The following is a 25202-nucleotide window of genomic DNA, read 5'->3' on the forward strand; positions in this document are numbered from 1 at the left end:
TCTGCTAGGATTAGGTAGTTCTCCGGCTGGCGCTGGGCATCTAGGGATAAAAAAACGTAGGCATGCTACCCGGCCACTTCTAGTTGTGCGGCAGGTTTAGTTCATGGTCAGTATAGTTTCCATCTTCCAAGAGCTAGTTCTCATATATGCTGGGCTATGTTCTCTCGCCATTGAGAATCATGACAGTTTGACCGGCCCAAAAAAGGGACATATTCGTCCTTCGTCATCTCCCTTAGGAGCCGGTTTTTTCTTTGTATCTAAGAAAGACGGCTCTTTGAGGCCGTGTATTGATTATCGACTTTTGAATAAAATCACGGTTAAATATCAATATCCGTTACCACTGCTTACTGATTTGTTTGCTCGTATAAAGGGGGCCAAGTGGTTCTCTAAGATTGATCTCCGTGGGGCGTATAATTTGGTGCGAATCAAGCAGGGGGATGAGTGGAAAACCGCATTTAATACGCCCGAGGGCCATTTTGAGTATTTGGTGATGCCTTTTGGTCTTTCAAATGCCCCTTCAGTCTTCCAGTCCTTTATGCATGACATTTTCCGCGATTATTTGGATAAATTTATGATTGTGTATCTGGATGATATTCTGATTTTTTCGGATGACTGGGACTCTCATGTCCAGCAGGTCAGGAGGGTTTTTCAGGTTTTGCGGTCTAATTCCTTGTGTGTGAAGGGTTCTAAGTGTGTTTTTGGGGTTCAGAAGATTTCCTTCTTGGGATACATTTTTTCCCCCTCTTCCATCGAGATGGATCCTGTCAAGGTTCAGGCTATTGGTGATTGGACGCAACCCTCTTCTCTTAAGAGTCTTCAGAAATTTTTGGGCTTTGCTAACTTTTATCGTCGATTTATTGCTGGTTTTTCTGATGTTGTAAAACCATTGACTGATTTGACTAAGAAGGGTGCTGATGTTGCTGATTGGTCCCCTGATGCTGTGGAGGCCTTTCGGGAGCTCAAGCGCCGCTTTTCTTCCGCCCCAGTGTTGCGTCAGCCTGATGTTGCTCTTCCTTTTCAGGTTGAGGTCGACGCTTCTGAAATCGGAGCTGGGGCGGTGTTGTCGCAGAGAAGTTCCGACTGCTCCGTGATGAGACCTTGTGCTTTTTTTTCCCGTAAATTTTCGCCCGCCGAGCGGAATTATGATATTGGGAATCGGGAGCTTTTGGCCATGAAGTGGGCTTTTGAGGAGTGGCGTCACTGGCTTGAGGGGGCCAGACATCAGGTGGTGGTTTTGACTGACCACAAAAATTTAATTTACCTTGAGTCTGCCAGGCGCCTGAATCCTAGACAAGCGCGCTGGTCGTTGTTTTTCTCTCGGTTTAATTTTGTGGTGTCTTACCTACCGGGTTCTAAGAATGTTAAGGCGGATGCCCTTTCTAGGAGTTTTGAGCCTGACTCCCCTGGTAATTCTGAGCCCACAGGTATCCTTAAAGATGGAGTGATATTGTCTGCCGTTTCTCCAGACCTGCGGCGGGCCTTGCAGGAGTTTCAGGCGGATAGACCTGATCGTTGCCCACCTGGTAGACTGTTTGTTCCTGATGATTGGACCAGTAGAGTCATCTCTGAGGTTCATTCTTCTGCGTTGGCAGGTCATCCTGGAATCTTTGGTACCAGGGATTTGGTGGCAAGGTCCTTCTGGTGGCCTTCCCTGTCACGAGATGTGCGAGGCTTTGTGCAGTCTTGTGACGTTTGTGCTCGGGCCAAGCCTTGTTGTTCTCGGGCTAGTGGATTGTTGTTACCCTTGCCTATCCCGAAGAGGCCTTGGACGCACATCTCGATGGATTTTATTTCGGATCTGCCTGTTTCTCAGAAGATGTCTGTCATCTGGGTGGTGTGTGACCGTTTCTCTAAGATGGTCCATCTGGTTCCCTTGCCTAAGTTGCCTTCTTCTTCCGAGTTGGTTCCTCTGTTTTTTCAAAATGTTGTTCGTTTGCATGGTATTCCGGAGAATATCGTTTCTGACAGAGGGACCCAATTCGTGTCTAGATTTTGGCGGGCATTCTGTGCTAGGATGGGCATAGATTTGTCTTTTTCGTCTGCTTTCCATCCTCAGACTAATGGCCAGACCGAGCGGACTAATCAGACCTTGGAGACATATTTGAGGTGTTTTGTGTCTGCGGATCAGGATGATTGGGTTGCTTTTTTGCCTTTGGCGGAGTTCGCCCTCAATAATCGGGCCAGCTCTGCCACCTTGGTGTCCCCGTTTTTCTGTAATTCGGGGTTTCATCCTCGATTTTCCTCCGGTCAAGTGGAATCTTCGGATTGTCCTGGAATGGATGCTGTGGTGGAGAGGTTGCATCAGATTTGGGGGCAGGTGGTGGACAATTTGAAGTTGTCCCAGGAGAAGACTCAGCTTTTTGCCAACCGCCGTCGTCGTGTTGGTCCTCGGCTTTGTGTTGGGGACTTGGTGTGGTTGTCTTCTCGTTTTGTCCCTATGAGGGTTTCTTCTCCTAAGTTTAAGCCTCGGTTCATCGGCCCGTACAAGATATTGGAGATTCTTAACCCTGTGTCCTTCCGTTTGGACCTCCCTGCATCCTTTTCGATTCATAATGTTTTTCATCGGTCATTGTTGCGCAGGTATGAGGTACCAGCTGTGCCTTCCGTTGAGCCTCCTGCTCCGGTGTTGGTTGAGGGTGAGTTGGAGTACGTTGTGGAAAAGATCTTGGACTCTCGTGTTTCCAGACGGAAACTCCAGTATCTGGTCAAATGGAAGGGATACGGTCAGGAGGATAATTCTTGGGTCACTGCCTCTGATGTTCATGCCTCCGATCTTGTCCGTGCCTTTCATAGGGCTCATCCTGATCGCCCTGGTGGTTCTGGTGAGGGTTCGGTGCCCCCTCCTTGAGGGGGGGGTACTGTTGTGAAATTGGATTCTGGGCTCCCCCGGTGGCCACTTGTGGAATTTAACTTGTGTGCATCATCCCCTCTGTTCACCTGCTCCTATCAGGATGTGGGAGTCGCTATATAACCTTGCTCCTCTGTCAGTTTCATGCCGGTCAACAATGTAATCAGTAACCTTTCTGTGCTTGTTCCTGCTACTAGACAACTCCCAGCTAAGTTGGACTTTTGTCCTTGTGTGTTTTTGCATTTTGTTCCTGTTCACAGCTGCTGTTTCTTTACTGTGTCTGGAAAGCTCTTGTGAGCGGAAATTGCCACTCTGGTGTTATGAGTTAATGCTAGAGTCTTAAAGTAATTTCTGGATGGTGTTTTGATAGGGTTTTCTGCTGACCATGAAAGTGCCCTTTCTGTCTTCATGCTATCTAGTAAGCAGACCTCGATTTTGCTAAACCTATTTTCATACTACGTTTGTCATTTCATCTTAAATCACCGCCAATATATGTGGGGGCCTCTGTCTGCCTTTTGGGAAAATTTCTCTAGAGGTGAGCCAGGACTGTCTTTTCCTCTGCTAGGATTAGGTAGTTCTCCGGCTGGCGCTGGGCATCTAGGGATAAAAAAACGTAGGCATGCTACCCGGCCACTTCTAGTTGTGCGGCAGGTTTAGTTCATGGTCAGTATAGTTTCCATCTTCCAAGAGCTAGTTCTCATATATGCTGGGCTATGTTCTCTCGCCATTGAGAATCATGACAGCATGCGTTGCAAAACGCAGCGTTTTAGCGTGCGTTTTGTTGCGTTTTTGTTTGCGTTGTGCGTTGCGTCGCCGACGCTGCGGCGCACAACGCAAATGTGAACGTAGCCTTACAGTTCGTTTGGAAAGAAAGTTTTTTCCACGGGTCCACTCATTCCTAGTTACCATATTCTTTCAAAACATTGCAACAAAAAGTCATTAGAACATTGTATGTACTCCATAACAGTACCGATAAAAACTCCAGATCACCAAAACCAAAAAAAGCAAGCCCTCATACAGCTATATAAATGGGAAAATAAAAAAGGGTCTCAAAAAAATGGGGCACAAAACAATTTTTTTCTTCTACAAAGTCTTGAAAATTTTTTAACCGTAAAAAAACCCCAAAACTCCAAGGTTTGATAACGCTGTTGCAAATACTAGCATTTAATCTGCTAACGCTGTAATTATACTGACCTATTGCCAGGCAATTTTTACTGCACAATGAACGCTGTAAGATCTGAACCCCAAAACAATGACAGAATTGTATTTTGTTTTTCTTCACTATTTCACCCAACTTGGATTTTTCAGAACATTATATGATAGCTGTAGCTTTGAATCGCACCATTCACTCTAACAAGTGAAGTTCCTTTATGTGGTTAAGTTAAGCTAAAAGAAAAAGTTCCAGGGGAGGAGTATATGTAAAAAAAAAAAGGAAAAAATTATCCTTTTAATAATAACCTCCTTGTGCCATAAAATCAACATTAGTGCAGGACTTCCTCAGATGAGTCAGTACCCAGAGGAATAAAGTTTCTGCAGATGAAGTGGGTGAAATGTAATGGGAGGCCCAGTGATTTTGTTTGCACCATAATAAGGTTGTGACAATTCTGCCATTGTCTGTGCTGTGTGTACTGGGAGAGGGAGAAATGAAGATACTTAACAAATTACCAGGCACAAGAATACCATGGCAATACCAGCCTTGCCAGGCAAAATTTATTTTTTCCTATGTACGATATCTCCAGTCTGCTAATTAAAAATACCCCAAAAATACTCGGTCCCGCTATTGAGGCAACAAACCTACTTGTAGGGGTGTAGCTATAGGGAATGACGAAGGAATCAATTCCGATACGCGCGTCGGGGTGTGCGCGTGTCTATGATCCCAGACCTTAAAGGTATATTGCCCCCAAATCCTTTTCACTATCTCTTCCTCCTTATTTGCACATTTTGCACTGTGAGAAATCCGGCATGGATCTGCACTTATTAGCTTTGTTTTTGTTACACTTGGTAAGCCTTCTAAATAGAGTGAGTTTTTTTTTTTTTTTTTAATAACCAATTTATGCCCATTTTTATTATAATATACTCACATTTTGGCACTTGTAATTCACTTGTGGCTACTTTATTCAATAACCTTGGCACTTGTGTTATTTTTATATAAAATATTTTTCTGTGTTCACCCTTCTTGGGGGCTCCCTATATGATCACAAATATATATGTGTTTTTATGTAATATATATATATATATATATATATATATATATATATATATATACACATATATATATATACACATAGTGAAACAGCACACTATAAATAGATTTTACCCTTCGCCACGACAGCACCCACTTTGAGAGAGGGACCCGCCCATAGGAACAGGAAACCTACAGAGATAAAAGGGCGGCCCCCCTCTCCTCCTCAGTTGGTTTCCTGTTCCTATCGGAACTCTCTGGATTACCTACAGATGGAGGTGGTTGGAGCGCCTCCACTTTTTCTTACCCGAGCCGGTACATCCGCCTGCGTGGTTCTCTCGGTGACAGCAGGGGCTGCGGCATCGGAAGCAGCGGCGGGGGAGCCACTGCATGCAGCCTCCCCCCTCGTCTGGGCACTATCCGGCAGGTTCCGGGCATGGAAGGCCCGGCCTATGGAGGGAGCCTGTGTGTACGGGGCGCCGATTCCAGAAAGCGGCAGCGCCGGCTCTGGTGCGCGGGTAAGTCTGCGCTGCTTCATTGAACCGGAAGTGTTGGTGCACTTCCGGTTCGCGGGGGGCGCGGCACGCTGCCTGGGACCGCGCGATTCAAAAACGCCGGGGCACAGGGCTAGTTGCTCAATATGTCGTCCCCGGCAGATACTGAGCTTCCACTTGCTGTGGAACGTGATAGCGCTGACAAAAGTAGCGCTAAAAGCTTAAAGTCAGCGGCTAAACGGAGTGGTCATTCCATGGATGGATCTGACACTCACAGAAGTAAATCAAGAAGTACGGATGCAGTACTCAGACCCCACACAGTGTCTCCATCTCCTAATCCGGTATAATGATGAATATAATAGCTTCACTGGGTGAGTGTTATAATCCTTTTCCCATAAGCTGATCCCTTCCTTCTCTGATTTTCCCCTAGGCTAAAAGGACTAGTAAATCCAAGCATAAAGAATGTGCTCTATGCAGGCAGCCCTTACCTGACACATATTCTAAAAGGCTGTGTCAATCCTGTATCAGCCAGACCTTACAGGATGAGGCAGCTGTTACAGCCACAGATATTAGAGCCTTAATACGGCAAGAAATACAGTCCCTGGGGTCAGAATCCTTGAAAAAGCAGGGCACTAAGCACCTATCTCCAATCTCTAGCTCAGAGTCTGAAGAGGGCCTAATTCGATCCTCCAACACCTCAGGATCATCTCCTAGTTCCTCTGAGGATGAAGGTGGAGCGTGTTTTCCAGTTGAGAGCATTGACAACCTTATAAAATTTGTAAGGAACACTATGGGGTGTCCAGACACTAAGGGAGTTAAATCTGCACAGGACATTATGTTTGCAGGCCTGGGTCATAAAAAGAGGCGAGCTTTTCCTGTAGTTTCTGCCGTTAAAGACCTTGTAAAGAAGGAATGGGACAAACAGGGGAAGGGGTTTCTCCCATCCTCTTCTAAAAGACGCTACCCCTTCAGCGATGAGGAATTGGCAGTGTGGTCTAAAGTCCCGAAGGTGGATGCAGCGGTGGCGTCAACTTCGAAACCGGCATCTCTACCTGTGGAAGATGCAGGGATTCTATTAGATCCCTTAGACCGCAAAACAGAAGCTCTTCTAAAAAGGTCCTGGGAGACAAACACTGGAGCTTTTAAACCGGCCATATCAGGCACGTGTACAGCCAGGTCCCTATTAGTCTGGGTTGACCAGCTTGAACAACAGGTGAAAGGCAAGATCACAAGGGATAAGATTCTTCAATCCTTGCCTCTGATTAAAAGTGCCGCAGCATTTCTAGCTGACGCTTCAGCGGACTCCCTCCGTTTAGCAGCCAGGTCAGCAGGTCTGGTTAATGCAGCTCGTCGTGCCCTTTGGCTCAAAGGATGGAAGGGAGACGCACAATCAAAAACCAGATTATGTTCAATCCCATGCCAGGGTGAGTTCTTGTTTGGGAAGGTTCTGGATGACCTACTTAACAAGGCAGGAGAAAGAAGGAAGGGCTTTCCTAAACAGTTTCTTCCTTCTTATAGGAGAGCGTTTAGAAGACGGCCATTTAACAGGAGGAGGCCGTATGAGGCCCAAAAAGATCGGTGGGAAACAAAAGAAACCAGACCGAAAGGTGCCTTATATAGTAATCCCGAAACATCTAAGCGGGGGAGATACCATCAGTGATGAATACCCAGTAGGTGGCAGACTGAAATTCTTTTATCATCAATGGGAAAATATAACCTCGAATCAATGGATCCTTCAGCTAATAAAATCTGGATTAAGATTAGATTTCTTTAAATTACCACAAGACAACTTTGTAGTAACATCTCTAAAAGCGCCGGAACAACAGGAAGCGCTTCAGTTAGAAATTCTGAGCCTTTTGGCAAAGAATGTTCTCATCGAAGTACCAATAAACCAGGAAGGGAGGGGGTTTTATTCCTCTTTATTTTTGGTTCCAAAACCTGATGGTACTTTTCGTACTATAATTAATCTAAAAAGACTAAATGCCTTTTTGGTTGAACACACCTTTAAGATGGAATCTATAAGATCTACTATAAAACTCTTGTTCCCTAGGTGCTTTATGGCAGGTCTGGATTTGAAGGATGCGTACTATCATCTTCCAATTCATATAGAACACCAACAATATCTCAGAGTTGCAGTAGTTCTACAAGGCCGGATCCGTCACTTCCAATTTACGGCCATGCCATTCGGCCTATCTATGGCGCCTCGGATCTTCACGAAACTTATGCTAGAGGTGATGGCCCATCTACGTCATCAAGACACATTAATTGTACCCTATTTAGATGATTTCTTAATAATTGGTAATTCAGCATCTCAATGTAAAAAACGCTTGTCTAATACCGTTTCATCATTGCAGGCCTTAGGTTGGATTATAAACTTCAAAAAATCCAGACTTCTTCCAGAAACTCGTCAGTCCTTCCTAGGACTAGTCTTGGACTCTGTAAGTCAAAAATGTCTTTTACCAGAATCCAAAAAGTTAATCATAGTTTCAAAGGTCGCTACGGCAAGATCAAATCCTCGTATGTCCCTCAGAGAGGCCATGTCTCTCTTGGGCTCTCTCTCCTCCTGCATTCCTGCGGTTCAATGGGCCCAATACCATACCAGAACCCTACAACACCAGGTGCTTCATGCTCAGTCTCATTTCCAGGAACATCTAAATTCAAAAATCACCTTATCTGAAGACGTACTTCATTCACTTCGTTGGTGGTTAAATAAAGTCCATTTGTCCAGAGGAGTCTCATGGGCATTTAGGTCCCCTAAAATACTTACTACTGACGCAGGCCCAGAGGGGTGGGGAGCCCATCTGGGTCAAAATATAGCCCAGGGTTGCTGGACTCCTTTAGAGACTCAGCAGTCTTCCAATTGGAAGGAGTTAAATGCAGTATATTATGCTTTAAATTCTTTCCTTCCTCAGCTTCGAGGTTCTCATGTCAAGATCCGGTCGGACAACACAACTGTCGTCGCGTATTTAAATCGGCAAGGCGGAACGCGATCGGAAAGTCTCATGTGTTCAGCGGCAGACATCTTCGATCTAGCAGAACCCAATTTTCTATCTCTCACGGCGGTCCACATCAGAGGTATAGAAAACTCAAGGGCCGACTTTCTAAGTCGCCACACGCTCCGCCAGGGAGAATGGACCCTCAATCCTCGCATATTCAAAAACATAGTGGACATTTGGGGTCTTCCGCAGATAGATTTATTTGCGACCAGGAGCAACAGGCAAGTACCAATGTTTGCATCCCTGAATGTGGCAGATCGTCCAGATCTAGTAGACTCGCTCCAGTATCCATGGAATTACGATCTAGCCTACGCCTTCCCACCAATGATGCTAATTCCTTTGGTGATCAAGAAAATAAGAGAAGAAAGATCAAAGGTGATTCTGATAGCTCCATTTTGGCCAAAGAGGCCTTGGTTCTCCTGTCTTCGAGCGATGTCAGTTTGCGATCCGTGGATTCTGCCAGTGACTACAGACCTACTCTTTCAGGGTCCATTCTACCATCCACAAGTAAAGGGCCTCCACCTCACGGCGTGGAACTTGAGAGGCAGATACTAACTTTAAGAGGGTTTTCTCAAGAACTAATCAATACATTACTGTTGAGCAGAAAAAAATCTACAACTCTAATCTATAGCAGAGTATGGAGAAAATTCCTCAACTTCTATACAAAACCCTTCTCTAAGGTTCCTATTAAACCAATCCTTGAATTTTTACAGAAAGGTCGTGAGATGGGGTTATCAGTTAATACTCTGAGAGTTCAAGTGTCTGCCCTGGGAGCCCTCTATAGTGCTAACATTGCTAGTAATAGATGGGTAACTAGATTTATTAGGGCATGCGAGAGGTGTACACCGGTTCATGTTCCACGCCTGCCACCCTGGGACCTGAATCTAGTCCTAGACTCCTTATCTGGTCCTCCCTTTGAACCTTTATATTCTATCCCTCTTAAAAACATCACATACAAGGTAGCTTTACTGATAGCCTTAACTTCTGCCAGAAGAGTGGGTGACATCCAGGCCCTCTCTATAGACCCTCCATTCCTAATAACATATCAGGATAGGATAGTTCTCAAACCTGATCCTTCATACCTCCCTAAGGTAGCTACAAAATACCATAGAGCCCAAGAGATTTTTCTACCTTCCTTTTATGATAATCCAGCAAATTCAGAGGAGGAAAAACTACATATGCTTGATGTTAAAAGAGCAGTCCTGGGCTACATAGACAGAACCCGCTCTTGCAGACAGAGTAGGGCTCTGTTTGTGTCTTTTCAGGGTCATCGAAAAGGCCATGGAGTCACGAAAGCTACCTTGTCCCGGTGGATCAGAGAGGCTATCCATCTTGCATACTTGTCAAAAGGCGAAAGTCCTCCAGAGGGAGTAAAGGCGCATTCAGCTCGAGCCGTATCATCCTCGTGGGCGGAGAATAAAGACATTCCCATCGAGCTCATATGTAAGGCCGCAACCTGGTCGTCGCCTTCAACTTTCTATAGACACTATAGGCTTGATCTGTCTTCCGCTTCTGACTTGGCATTCGGGAGAGCCGTCCTTAGTACGGTAATCCCACCCAGGTGAAGGGTCTCTGAAAGTCTCTCAAAGTGGGTGCTGTCGTGGCGAAGGGTAAAAAGCCGGATTACTCACCGGTAATGCCCTTTTAATGAGCCACGACAGCACCCTGTCACTTCCCACCCTTGTAGATATGTATAGTTATTAATACAAAATATTCTCATGGGTGATTATAGATATAATAAAATGTACTAATAATTAAGAATGTATACTAATTTAACAATGGCGGTTCCTCTTGTACTCTGAAAAACAACTGAGGAGGAGAGGGGGGCCGCCCTTTTATCTCTGTAGGTTTCCTGTTCCTATGGGCGGGTCCCTCTCTCAAAGTGGGTGCTGTCGTGGCTCATTAAAAGGGCATTACCGGTGAGTAATCCGGCTTTTTCACTTGAAGAAAAGGAGTGATGCCTTCTATCTACTAGGGCACTCCTCACACACGGGTAAAACTGGTGGGTTGGATAGGAAGTTAGAGAGAGAAGCAGACTGGGCTTCGACCAGATAACATCGAGGGAGAAGCAGCCTGGGTTTGACCCAGAGAGGTCCTGTCAGGGGTGGGATCCTGACAGAGGCCTAGCAAGAGATAGAACGTTACGGAGCTGCACCTGCACATCATTGCGGCAGCATCCTAAGAAAGGACACGAAGCGAAGTATATTGTGGAGAGTGAGAACCAAAGTCACAGCACAAGGAGATAATACTGGGAGGAGTCCTGCCCAGAGATCGGCATCCTCCTTCAGAGGCGCGTAGCCGGTGGCCGGAACACCGAGGGAGTACTGACTCTACGCATTACTCCAGACAACGGCAGGACAGTCAATTCCAAGTTGGCTGCCCAACCTAAATACCTAAGAAGACACGAGGCAATTGTGGGAGAGGGGCGTCTCTAGGGTCCCTATAAATTAACTCCAGGCCTACCCCGCCATACGGGTTGTCCTATCCATATCATCTGGGGGACAGAGAGAGAGAACATCAGAAATATCTACAAAGGTTGTGAGGAGTTTCCCGTAGTGCTCAGCAGGGAGGTACTACAACACACAGGCGCTAGAAGGAAGGCTACTGATTTCCTCCTGGCTAAGGGGACTCTGGATGTGCCTTCGGACCGGCCGGATTCAGCCAGCCCCGTGAGCGGTACTCTGGACTGCGGACGCTGAAGTGTTCAGTAAAAGGTAAAGAGACTGCAACCTTTGTGTCCTTGTTATTCATCGCGCCTCACAACAATCACTATCATCATCCACACACTTTGGGAAGCCCTGGGGACATACTTCACCTGTGGGAAGGTATACCATCTGGCTGCCATTCCATCACCCCAGCGGACCCCCAGCAGCGTCGGTCACCCTGACCAAATACCACAGGTGGCATTACGAACATCAGACAAACTTACACATTTAATTGGACGCCCCTCAGCAGGGCCATGGACCGGGTCGGGCCACCATGACATCCCCAGAACCGAGACCGAGGGACCCGGTGCCGAGTACCCCAATGCCCTGCGCCTGGGGTCGATCCATATACACACACACACAATATATATATATATATATATATATATATATATATATATATATACATACTGTGTATAAATGTGAAAATTGTACATTCACACTGAAGGCATCAAAACTATGAATTAACACATGTGGAATTATATACTTAAAAAAGTGTGAAACAACTGAAAATACGTCATATTCTAGGCTCTTCAGAGTAGCCACCTTTTGCTTTGATGACTGCTTTGCCCACTCTTGGCATTCTCTTGATGCGCTTCAAGAGGTAGTCACCGGAAATGGTCTTCCAACAATCTTGAAGGAGTTCCCAGAGATGCTTAGCACTTGTTGGCCCTTTTGCCTTCACTCTGCGGTCCAGCTCACCCCAAACCATCTCGATTGGGTTCAGGTCTGGTGACTGTGGAGGCCAGGTCATCTGGCGTAGCACCCAATCACTCTCCTTCTTGGTCAAATAGCCCTAACACAGGCTGGAGGTGTGTTTGGGGTCATTGTCCTGTTGAAAAATAAATGATGGTCCAACTAAACGCAAACCAGATGGAATAGGATGCCACTGCAAGATGCTGTGGTAGCCATGCTGGTTCAGTATGCCTTCAATTTTGAATAAATCCCCAACAGTGTAACCAGCAAAGCACCCCACACCGTCTCACCTCCTCCTCCATGCTTCACGGTGGGAACCAGGCATGTAGAGTCCATCCGTTCACCTTTTCTGCGTCGCACAAAGACACGGTGGTTGCAACCAAAGATCTCAAATTTAGACTCATCAGACCAAAGAACAGATTTCCACTGGTCTAATATCCATTCCTTGTGTTCTTTAGCCCAAACAAGTCTCTTCTGCTTGTTGCCTGTCCTTAGCAGTGGTTTCCTAGCAGCTATTATACCATGAAGGCCTGCTGCACAAAGTCTCCTCTTAACAGTTGTTGTAGAGATGTGTCTGCTGCTAGAACTCTGTGGCATTGACCTGGTCTCTAATCTGAGCTGCTGATAACCTGCGATTTCTGAGGCTGGGGACTCGGATAAACTTATCCTCAGAAGCAGAGGTGACTCTTGGTCTTCCTTTCCTGGGGCGGTCCTCATGTGAGCCAGTTTCTTTGTAGCGCTTGAGGGGTTTTGCCACTGCACTTGAGGACACTTTCAAAGTTTGCCCAATTTTTCAGACTGACTGACCTTCATTTCTTAAAGTAATGATGGCCACTTGTTTTTCTTTACTTAGCTGATTTTTTCTTGCCATAATACAAATTCTAACAGTCTATTCAGTAGGACTATCAGCTGTGTATCCACCAGACTTCTGCACAACACAACTGATGGTCCCAACCCCATTTAAGGGTGCTTTCACACTAGTGTCGTACGACGCACGTCGCAATGCGTCATTTTGGAGAAAAAACGCATCCTGCAAAATTGCCTGCAGGATGCGTTTTTTCTCCATACACTTGCATTAGCGACGCATTGCAACGGATTGCCACACGTTGCATCCGTTGTGTGACGGATGCATCGTGTTGTGGCGGACCGTCAGCACAAAAAAAGTTACATGTAACTTTTTTTGTGCGTCGTGTCTGCCATTTCCGACCACACATGCGTGGCCGAAACTCCGCCCCCTCCTCCCCGGACATTACAATGGGGCAGCGGATGCATTGTAAAACTGCATCCGCTGCCCTCGTTGTGTTTTTTTTCACAGTATGCGTCGGTACGTCGCATTGCGACGTTCATCGTATGGCGACGTTCGTCGTATGAAGCTAGTGTGAAAGTAGCCTAAAAGGCAAGAAATCCCACTTATTAAACCTGACAGGGCACACCTGTGAAGTGAAAACCATTCCCTGTGACTACCTCTTGAAGCTCATCCAGAGAATGCCAAGAGTGTGCAAAGCAGTCATCAAGGCAAAAAGGTGGCTACTTTGAAGAACCTAGAATATAAGACATATTTTCAGTTGTTTCACACTTTTGTTAAGTATATAATTCCAAATGTGTCAATTGAGATATATATATATATATATATATATATATATATATATATATATATATATATTATGTGATCTTTGAGGTCCGGCATCTGTTTTAATGATTTTATGGTCATCACAATATACATTATATATATATATATATATATATATATATATATATATATATATATATATACACACACTTTGTTTGATGAATGGTCCAGATACGTGCACATGTCTCTTTTTAGTTAGTATTACTGTTTGCCACCATCTATTTAATTTAATAAAGGCAATTTTTTACTGAATATATCTTGTCCGGTATCTGTATGATAGTCCGTTCTTTTGGGGTTTTCATCTCTCTCTCTTGAGTGGTTTACACTCTTTACCACTGAGCACTTGAGGTTATCGCTATAATATATTTTACATTACTGTATATATATTTTTATAATTGGTGTGTGCCCTTAAGTGTCTCTGTTATACATAGAGTACAGAAATGGAACTTTGTGTATGAGCACTGAACGTCTTCAGTTTAAGAAAACAGAAGGTGTCCGGGTGAACAGATCTCCATTATTAGTAAGGAGTCCATTTTCCTCTGTATGACATGTTTATTTTGAGCATATAAAATGTAGCACAATAGTCACATATAGTGACAAAAATTACATTATCATCATTAACCTGCAGCTGTAAATATCAGTTGTTCTCTGGTAACAACCTGGGAATGGTAATAACATACACTGCTCAAAAAAATCAAGGGAACACTTAAACAACAGAATATAACTCCAAGTAAATCAAACTCCTGTGAAATCAAACTGTCCACTTAGGGTATGTGTCCACGTTCAGGATTGCTTCAGGATTTGGTCAGGATTTTACGTCAGTGTTTGTAAGCCAAAACCAGGAGTGGGTGATAAATACAGAAGTGGTGACGTGTTTCTATTATACTTTTCCTCTAATTGTTCCACTCCTGGTTTTGGCTTTCAAATACTGATGGAAAATCCTGACCAAATCCTGATGCAATCCTGAACGTGGACACATACCCTTAGGAAGCAACTTTATTTGACAATCAATTTCACATGCTGTTGTGCAAATGGAATAGACAACAGATGGAAGTTATTGGCAATTATCAAGACCCACTCAATAAAGGAGTGGTTCTGCAGGTGGGGACCACAGACCACATCTCAGTACCAATGCTTTCTGGCTGAGGTTTTCATCACTTTTGAATGTTGGTTGTGCTTTCACACTCATGGTAGCATGAGACGGACTCTACAACCCACACAAGTGGCTCAGGTAGTGCAGCTCATCCAGGATGGCACATCAATGTGAGCTGTGGCAAGAAGGTTTGCGGTGTTTGTCAGCGTAGTGTCCAGAGGCTGAAGGCGCTACCAGGAGACAGGCCAGTACACCAGGAGACATGGAGGGGGCCATAGGAGGGCAACAACCCAGCAGCAGGACCACTACCTCAGCCTTTGTGCAAGGAGGAACAGGAGGAGTACTGCCAGAGCCCTGCAAAATTACCTCCAGCAGGCCACAAAGGTGCATGTGTCTGCACAAATGGTTAGAAACCGACTCCATGAGGATGGTCTGAGTGCCCGATGTACACGGATGGGGGTTGTGCTCACAGCCCAACACCGGGCAGGAGGCTTGGCATTTGCCACAGAACACCAGGATTGGCAAATTCACTAGGGGGCGTTAAGGAGCAAATAGATTCCTCATTGAGTTCAATGGCAGCTGTATGGGTCTGTATACAGGGAGCGCCTTAGTATTGGTGTGGTGTGTAGAGAAGCAACTAAATCCTAAATGTAGATTAGTATCAGATGAAATGACAGAAAAAATTACAAAATTAAATTTTGCAAATTTATAATCATCCTTCATCCCAGATTCATTGGGTGAATCCATGAGCTACATTTACTTTTAGTTAACTGAGAAAAAAAGTGTATGTAAATCTACTGTGTGATACTGTCCGTTGAGCAGTGTATCTAATCCTATGTGATATGGTCTGCAGAGCCACGTATCTAATCCCATCCTGTGTGATACTGATTGCTGAGCTGTGCATCTAATCCTATCCTGTGTGATCCTGTGTGTTGAGCACTGTATCTAATTCTATCCTTTGTTATCCTGTCTGCTGAGCTGTGTATCCAATCCTATCCTGTGTGATCCTGTCTGCTGAGCCGTGTATCTAATCATATCCTGCATGATACTTTCTGTTCTCCGTGTTCAGATATTGTAAAGTCAACATTCTAAGAAGTAAAATGCTAACTGCAGCACATAGAAAATTTGCAATTGGACTATAATTGTGCCTAACAGCTTCTCTTGGCAAGTCAGTGTTTTGAAACCTTGTGCCAGGCTAGAAGAAGTTGGCACCAGTCCTGCCCAGGTGATTGGATGCCTGCTGGCTTGGAGGGAGGGGTTGTGAACCTGCTGCATCAAACACACAGTGACACTACAAGCATTGCACCTTGACCCAAGAGAAGAGGACGGGAGTTCTCTCCGGACTGTCACTAACAAGGACAGGTACGTTGCCTCTCTGCCCACCACTCATGGCTTTATACCATGGTTCCGTGGCTTCTCCAACCCCAAACGTCTTCGTTCCCAGATCAGTTCTTCTTGTCACTGTCACCTGTGCTCCTGATATTGTGCTGGCTCCCTTTTTGTCACGTGCCCTTTTCGGATATGTTTTGTAAGCGGGGAAGCCACTAAAACAACTTCCTTCCTAGTTATTGGCACTGCCTGATCCCAAAGACGTGCATTGTGAGCTCCAGATGGCAGGCAGTCTTTCCGTATTCTCTCTTCGGTATTATTCTTATTACCATTATTACTATGTTTCATGTTGGATATATTATGTATTTGCTTAGAAACAAAGTAGCCGTTGTCCTTAATACTTCAGACTCTGAGCCTACATCTACTGTTCTGCAGGTCGATGCTGTCATGTGCAGAAACCGCAAGGGTCTGGTGGTAGGATGTCTGATCTGCATCTCCATTGTGTCTGGGATTATTGCTCTTATACTCAGTGTAGTGGGTAGCAGAAACATATATCAGCCATCACCTAACAAGGTAAGATCCAGCCATCAACCATTGCTGGCAGCGATGTCACCCAGCCCTTCCAGAATTGTGATATTGGGATTTATCATTGATTAGGCAGGATCTCTACACTGCGGCTGCTATAAAGGCAGTCGTACTGGTTGGTATTTTACCTCTCCAGAAAGATATAACTTATAGATTTTACAGTAACTTGAAAGACAAAAAGAGGAACTTGTGGTGGAAATGCTCATTATTATTTATTATTAATTTTTATAGCGCCATTTATTTCATGGCGCTTTACACGTGGAAGGGGCAATTATAGACAAGTACAATAAACATGAGCAAAACAAGACACTAACCGGTACATAAGGAGAGAGGACCCTGCCCGCGAGGGCTCACAGTCTACAGGGGATGGGTGAGGATACACTAGGAGAGGGTAGAGCTGGTTGTGCGGGGGTTCAGTAGACTAAGGATCACTCTAGGTTGTAGGCTTGTCAGAAAAGGTGGGTCTTCAGGTTCTTTTTGAAGGTTTCTATGGTAGGCGACAGTCTGATGTGTTGGGGTAGAGAGTTCCAGAGTATGGGGGAAGCACGGGAGAAGTCTTGTATGCGGATGTGGGAAGAAAACATAAGAGGGGAGTAGAGAAGGAGATCTTGTGAGGATCGAAGGTTGCGTGCAGGTAAGTCCCTGGAGACCATGTCACAGATGTATGGAGGAGACAGGTTGTGGATGGTTTTGTATGTCATAGTTAGGGTTTTGAACTGGAATCTCTGGGCGATAGGAAGCCAGTGAAGGGCTTGGCAGAGAGGGGACGCTGGGGAATAGTGGGGAGACAGTTAGATTAATCGGGCAGCAGAGTGTAGGATGGATTGGAGAGGTGCTAGAGGGGAGGCCAGAGAGTAGGAGGTTGCAGTAGTCGAGGCGGGAGATGATAAGGGCGTGCACTAGTGTTTTTGTGGTTTCATGGTCAAGGAATGCACGGATCCGGGAAATACGTTTGAGTTTGAGTCAGCAGGAGGAGGCAAGGGCTTGGATATGTGGCTTGAAAGAGAGGGCAGAGTCGAGGATCACCCCGAGGCACCCCGAGGAAAGTTAGCAGACATTGTCATTCAGGTCTCGTGGAGGGGCAGAGGGAGATGGGGGAAAGATGATGAATTCTGATTTGTCCATGTTCAGTCTTAGGCCAGGATCACACACAGCGAGATACGGCCGAGTCTCGCAGGTTAAAACCCAGCTCTGGCGCCGGCACTCCAGAGCAGAGCGTGCAGCCAGCCGTACAGCAATACATGGAGCCGCACGCTCCGGAGTGCCGGTGCCAGAGCTTAGCTTTAACCTGCGAGACTCGGCCATATCTCGCTGTAGTGAGACTCCGGCCTTAGAAAGAGAGCAGAAAAGAAAGCTGAAATAGCAGACAGACAGTGTGGGATTTTGGTCAGTAAGGAAGTGTGGTCAGGTCCAGAGAGGCAGATCTTTAAAGAGACAGTCCACTTTAAAACAAATAAATAAACATACATTACTGTGAAAGGCTTAGGCAGGTGTGGAATAAAGGCTGCAGAGAAAGAAGCTTTGAGAAAAAAGTAGTTTAATGCAAACAGAGTGAACAAAACAAATATAAATCCCATCAATAATTGGTGACCGCCCGTCGCCTTCATTACTCCTTTTTGGTATAGTTCACAGTTTTTCTTTCATTTAAATTTTATTTGGTTTTCTCAGACAAAAAAACCTTTTGTAACTGTTTATAACAAAGAATAGAGTTTTTGAAGGGGCTCAGCAGGGAGATTGTTCAAAACATCACAGAGAACTGACCACAGAAAGAGGAGTCTTGGGTGTGATGAACCGGCCCCACAGCCCTGATCTCACATAATCCAGTCTATCTGGGGTCATATGAAGACACAGAAGGATCTGCGCACACCTCATGCATAGAAGATCTGGGGTCAGTTCTCCAAGGTGTTTGGAACAACCTACTGCCAAGTTTCCTCAAAATCTGCATTCAAGTGATGAGAAGAAGTCATGGAAGCGACAGGCGGTTGATATTGATGGGATTTACATTTCTCTTTCCTTCATTCACATTGTATTTTGTTGATAATAAGCTATTAACGCATCTGTTACTGAAAGCTTCTTAATTTCAAGCATTTTTCCACACCGGCCTGGCCTAAATTTTTTTGCATAGTACTGTATATTAAAATGTGCAATTATGTATACTTTCGTATTATAAGCAAAGCTCCATCTCACCGCTAGACCTGATTCCTACTAGCTTCTCTTCCCGCACTTCGCTTGTTATAGAAGAGTGTTTCCTGTGTTGGACACATCATTAGATGTGGGTGGAGGGGGCTGGCTGGGTGCTTATTTCATAAGCTAAGCCAGCTCCCATCAATCATGACTGAGAACAGCCTCAAATAATGAACTGAGCAATCAGCCAGTCGCCTATTTTGTCATGGTTGAAGATGGTTGGCTTAGCTAATGAAATGAACAGTAAGCCAACTATGCTGATGTAATAAGGCTGGATTCACACTTATCCTGTCCTCTACACTGAACACTGCCTTGTAGGTATCCCTATAAAACTTCTGAAAGACATGATCCAGATAGACCCAGGTTTATTGGGAGATACAATTGTGCTCAAAAAAGTTTACATACCCCAGCAGATTTTTTGCTTTCTTGGCCTTTTTTCAGAGAATATGAATGATAACACCAAAACTTTTTCTCCACTCATGGTTAGTGGATGGGTAAAGCCATTTATTGTCAAACTACTGCGTTTTCTCTTTTTAAATCATAATGACAACCCAAAACATCCAAATGACGTGAGCAAAAGTTCACATACCCTGGTGATTTCGGTCTGATAACATGCACAGAAGTTGACACAAATGGGTTTGAATGGCTACTAAGGGTACCGTCACACAGTGCAATTTTGATCGCTACGACGGCACGATCCGTGACGTCGCAGCGATCGTATGATTATCGCTCCAGCGTCGTAGACTGCGGTCACACGTTGCAATCACGGCGCTGGAGCGATGCCGAAGTCCCCGGGTAACCAGGGTAAACATCGGGTTACTAAGCGCAGGGCCGCGCTTAGTAACCCGATGTTTACCGTGGTTACCAGCGTAAAAGTAAAAAAAAACAAACCGTACATGCTCACCATCTGATGTCCGTCTGGTCCCTTGCCGTCCGCTTCCTGCTCTGACAGATCCGGCCGTACAGTGAGAGCAGAGTGCAGCGGTGATGTCACCGCTGTGATCTGCTCTCACTTTCCGGCCGGCAGACAGTCAAAGCGGGAAGCGGACGGCAAGGGACCGGACGGACATCAGATGGTGAGCATGTATGTTTTTTTTTTCGCTGGATCGCTGTCACACACAACGATCCAGCGATGTCAGTGGGTGATCAAGCGACGAAAGAAAGTTCCAAACGATCTGCTACGACGTACGATTCTCAGCAGGATCCCTGATCGCTGCTGCGTGTCAGACACTGCGATATCGTAACGATATCGCTAGAACGTCACGAATCGTACCGTCGTAGCGATCAAAATTGCACTGTGTGACGGTACCCTAAAGGTAACATCCTCACCTGTGACCTGTTTGCTTGTAATCAGTGTGTGTGCATAAAAGCTGAACGAGTTTCTGGGATCCAGACAGACTCTTGCATCTTTCATCCAGCCACAGACGTTTCTGGATTGTGAGTCATGGGGAAAGCAAAAGAATTGTCAATGGTTCTACGGTAAAGGTAGTTTAACTGTATAAAACAGGAAAGGGATACAAAAGGATATCCAAGGAATGGATAATGCCAGTCAGCAGCATTCAAACTGTGTTTAATAAATGGAAAATCAGGGGCCCTGTAAAAAGAAAACCACGGTCAGGTAGACCAACAAAGATCTCGTCCACAACTGCCAGGAAAATTGATTGGGATGCAAAGAAAAACCCACAAATAACATCAGCTGAAATACTCTACTCTGAAAACTAGCGGTGTGGCTGTTTCAAGATGCACAATAAGGAGGCACTTGAAGAAAAATGGGCTGCATGGTCGAGTCGCCAGAAGAAAGACATTACTGCGTAAATGCCACAAAGTATCTCACCTACAATACGCAAAACAGCACAGAGACAAGCCTCAAAACTTCTGGAACTAGGTAATTTGGAGTGATGAGACCAAAATTGAACTTTTTGGCCACAACTATAAACGTTACGTTACAGAGAGGTCAACAAGGCCAATGATGAAAGGAACACCATTCCTACTGTAAAGCACAGAGGTGGATCACTGATGTTTTGGGGATGTGTGAGCTACAAAGGCACAGGAAACGTGGTCAAAATTGAAGGAAAGATTAATGCAGCGCATTATCATCAAATACTGGAGGCAAATTTGCACTCATCAGCCCGGAAGCTGCGCAAGGGACGTACTTGGATGTTACAACATGACAACGATCCAAAACACAAGGCCAAGTCGACCTGTCCTTGGCTACAGCAGAATAAAGTGAAGATTCTGGAGTGGCCATCTCAGTCTCCGGACCTCAATATCATTGAGCCACACTGGGGAGATCTCAAGCACGCAGTTCAAGCTAGACAGCCCAGGAATTTACAGGGACTGGAGGCTTTTTGCCAAGAAGAGTGGCAGCTTTACATTTGAGAAAATAAAGAACTTCATCCACAACTACAACAAAAGACTTCAAACTGTCATTGATGTTAGAGGAGGAAATACATGGTATTAAGAAATGGGGTATGTGACCTTTTGATCAGGGTCATTTTGATCTTTTGGGTTGTCATTATGATTTAAAAAGAGAAAACATAGTAGTTTGACAATAAATGACTTCACCCAACCGCTAACCATGAGTGGAGAAAAAGTTTAGGTGTTATCATTCACCTCTCGTGTCTCCCCTTTTCCTCAGTTTGTAAGCTTGCGAGCAGGCCCCTCATTCCTCCTGGTATCTATTTTAAACTGTGATTTCTGTTATGCAGTAATGTCTATTGTCTGTACAAGTCCCCTCTATAATTTGTAAAGCGCTGCGGAATATGTTGGCGCTATATAAATAAAAAATATTATTATTATTAAAATATTATTATATTCTCTGAAAAAAAAAGGCCAAGAAAGCAAAAATACTGCCGGGGTATGTAAACATTTGAGCATAACTGTACTTTGAAATCAGTTTGGCCTCTTCTCCCTGGTTTCCATAATTTTAAGTAGACACAAAAGGTCGGTTTATCTGGCTATTTGGAGGTCTTGAGTGGAAATGCAAGTGCTCAGCGTAGAGCACAGTGTAAGTATGAATGAGGCAGAGAAATATCATCAGAAAATATTTATTCCTGTTTTAGGATTTATTGTCACATCCACGGGGGATCACTTTCTTATTCCGTGCAATTAAAGGATTTCCTGCATTGTGACACGTGAAATTTGTATCTGCTCCACAAGAGTTACAGCTTTATTTACAACCTTGTGGGACTGGTAGAAACTTCCTCCTTTCCATTACGTCCTTCCTGCAGCCCTCTGACTCCAGTCTCTGCCTCTTATTGAATATAAAGAACAAAAACCGAACTGATGTCCATAAAATGATTAATTTTATTAAATATTAGTAACAAAAAATAACACTACATAAATTGGTAGGGGACGAGAAAGAAACCAAAAAAGTATGGCACAAAAAGGATATAGCAGCATAAAATACACAGTCTAAAATATAACAGTACTATGTGAATAAATAAATAAATAAATAAATAAATATATATGTATCATATAATCGAAGACTGAAAAATATAGATGTAAGTTTGTTTACTCCTTAGCATACAATACCCCAAAATTAATAATAAATAAATATGTATATATGTGAGAAAAGTGCAAACACTAGTGCAAAGATAAATAAAGTGCACAGGTGCAAAAAAATATATGATGAGGTAAGCTGCTCGGGTAACAATTAACTGCAGGAGACTGCCATCTAGTGTCTAGGCACTAATCCAAGACAAGCTCAAATTGCTCCCCTTAAATAATTAATATGTTTACAGGTGTAACAATCCTAATAGGAGGGAGCAAAGAGTGGAGCAAGGGAAAGCGTCCAGGGCAAGTTTGTACCTGCAATGCTGCTGTATCCAGGATGTGCCAGTCCCCGACGCGCGTTTCGGCGCTAGCCTTCGTCAGGGGGTTTTTTGGTTTCTTTCTTTCTTTGGTTTCTTTCTCGTCCCCTACCAATTTATGTAGTGTTATTTTTTGTTACTAATATTTAATAAAATTAATCATTTTATGGACATCAGTTCGGTTTTTGTTCTTTATGTTTATATATGAATTTCCGATTTGTCTGGTATTATGTCCATTGTTTTGGGTATATGTGCACATTTTTTCCTTTTTTCCATCTTCACACATGTGTAGTTTTACATATCCCTTGCCTTGAGTTATTTATTTATTTCTGCCTCTTATTGGCATATAATGTAACCTTTAAATTATGAAAATGTGTTTGTTTTTTTTCAGTTTCAGGTTTTGAAAAACACCTTGTGTAAAGAAAAAAAAAGGGGGGGGGGGGGGGAATGTAATTTTTGTGAAGCGGCTCCTAATGGAAAAATGCTACAAACTAAGCGCTGTCCAATCATAAAGCTGAATTAAAAATTAGAAAAAGAAAAGAAGGAATTAAACTGTTAAAATGGCTTCAGGAAACAAAAAAACTTCCCAAACAAGGAGGGTTTCTTGAGGTGGTTTCCTTTCCTGAGTCGCCTGGAAAAAAAAAAACAAAAAAACAAAAAACAAACTAAACTACAGCCTTCTGATTGGATAGCGCCTAGTTTGGACCTTTTTCCTTCAGGAGCCGCATCACAGAAGTGACAGGCGCTTTTGCTTGGTAAGGAAAAAAAAAGTTGAGTTCCAGCTCCTTAAAATTTTCAATCTTTAATGATATCCAAAAAATAAAAATCACATGAACAAGGTGACAAGACCCTGGAGCAAGAGGAGTACACGGCAACGCGTTTCAATCACACGATCTTTATCAAAGCTTTTGTTTGGTGGAAGGAAAAGATTAACAATGTGTTTTTGGGGAGCTGCCAGTATCCAGTGACAGGACAGTAAAAAAGAAGTTTATTGAAACAACGCGTTTTGGAGTCAATTTAACTCTTTCATCTGATGCATAAGGCACTATTTTTTTCCCACCAGGTGTTTTTCAAAAACTGAAATAGAAGTTAAAAAAATACCAAATGTCTGAACAACAAATATGTTTTACAATAGAGATGAATAGAAGTCTTTCAAACTTTTTTTAGGCACTTTTCTTTGAGTGTGCAATGTAGTCAAAGAATATGTTAACAAGGCCATTTTTTTTTTTTTTTCAGGTTTTTCTATCAGGTTCGCTTTGAAAAACATCTGAAAAAGTACTCAGAAAATGCTTAAGAATCCTTCCTATTCATATCTATGTAAAAATGACTTGCTGTCCATATGCTTGTTTTTTTGAGCGCATTTTTAACTTTTTCAGGATAAAAAAACACAACAGGCATATAGAAGTAGTGAGAGGCCCATTCGTCAGGCTGTGAAGCCGCCCATACTTTTTAATGGAAGGCTAAAAATCCGCATCAGCGGAGGTAGAACAGAACAGCGCCGTACACTGTGGTTGCTGTTCTTGGGTACTGCAGCTCAGCTCCACATCATGTGGAACTCTGCTGTTTATAACTAGCCACCACCAGAGTAGAAAACAGCTGTTTGGTGGGGTTTTGTAGTGTTGGACCCCCACTGATCCAGAATTGATCTAAGCTTTGTATGTCGGGCAACGTCATCCACAGAAAATGATGAGAGTGCTTAGCACCACCAGGAGCTCAAATGAAATCTATGCTCTTGGGTCCCAAAAACCTAGCTTTGTTTCACGTGTCAAATGGTAGTCTGCCATTGATCTGATTATAATGACCTATCCTAAAGAAGAGTCATCAGTATCTTAGTCCCAAAAAACCCTTTAATCCAGAAAATGGTGCAAATTTTGGTGCAACTCTGCACTTGCTGATAGCTAATGTAGGTTTCATTTTCTGACTTAAAAATCTTGGTGTACTTTGGATGTTTCTTAAGAGGCAAGCGCTTTTAATGGCCTATATAGACGGGCTGATAATCAGATTAATAAAAACTCTTGTTCCCGATTAGCAGCCTGACTACATCAGCAGGCAAACACCTGACAATGGGGAAGACGCTCACTCGTAGGAGTGGAGGAGGGGGGGGGGGATGAGGGGTTTTCCAGTGAAAAATAAGCTGGATCCCCTCCCAACAGTATGATCACCTAGCCCGTGGATGAGCCATAAATGGTTTTCACTGAACAATCCCTTTAAGCAAGGTCGTTCTTGGTAGCACATTGGACTGGGTAAACAGGTGATGTACTGCCAATAACAATGCTAGTTTATGGGCACAGAAAGATTGTTTGAATGATCGTCCTGTGCACATAATAGTGCGTTCAGCCTGTCCATACCAGCTATTAAACACACTGCTGTCTGGCAGGTCTTAAATCCACTGCAGCACTGTGGATAGAGCCTTAATTAGATCTGATATTAATTAATGCCTCGTTATTGGATGAGGAGCACACGCCCTTTCTGGTTATTTGCACATATTATATAGAGAAGGATATATGCAGCTCGCGGGCGTCACACGCCCTGTGGTGTCAGGGTATAAACAAACACAAAAAGGCTTATAAAGTCATAGTCGTAAAAGTGGCTCCTCCGAGTTATCACTTCTCGTATATGATTTACAAGAAAACATCTGAGGGCTAAAT

The 25202-nt window shown here is 44.0% G+C and overlaps 2 protein-coding genes across 4 annotated transcripts in view; both read left to right on the top strand.

Moving 5' to 3' along the window:
• The first annotated feature begins 7852 nt into the window (after positions 1-7852).
• On the top strand, positions 7853-10434 carry LOC143805330 (uncharacterized). The gene is made up of 2 exons (XM_077284545.1): positions 7853-7962; positions 8437-10434. The coding sequence occupies exon 2, from the start codon at positions 8655-8657 to the stop codon at positions 10083-10085; it is 1431 nt and encodes a 476-aa protein (XP_077140660.1). The 5' UTR covers positions 7853-7962; positions 8437-8654; the 3' UTR covers positions 10086-10434.
• Positions 10435-15864: 5430 nt separating this feature from the next.
• ENTPD8 (ectonucleoside triphosphate diphosphohydrolase 8) overlaps positions 15865-25202 on the top strand; it is a 30995-nt gene continuing 21657 nt past the window's right edge. The window contains exons 1-2 of one of the 3 annotated variants that reach the window (XM_077284559.1): positions 15865-16006; positions 16409-16546. In XM_077284559.1, coding sequence (XP_077140674.1) covers positions 16421-16546 — 126 coding nt within the window. In that variant the 5' untranslated portion in view covers positions 15865-16006; positions 16409-16420. Of the gene's footprint in view, positions 16007-16235; positions 16287-16408; positions 16547-25202 lie in introns of those variants that run through there. The other 2 variants (XM_077284560.1, XM_077284561.1) reach the window with 2 other exon arrangements.

Source organism: Ranitomeya variabilis, chromosome 2 (assembly GCF_051348905.1).
Source record: "Ranitomeya variabilis isolate aRanVar5 chromosome 2, aRanVar5.hap1, whole genome shotgun sequence".
Taxonomy (NCBI): domain Eukaryota; kingdom Metazoa; phylum Chordata; class Amphibia; order Anura; family Dendrobatidae; genus Ranitomeya; species Ranitomeya variabilis.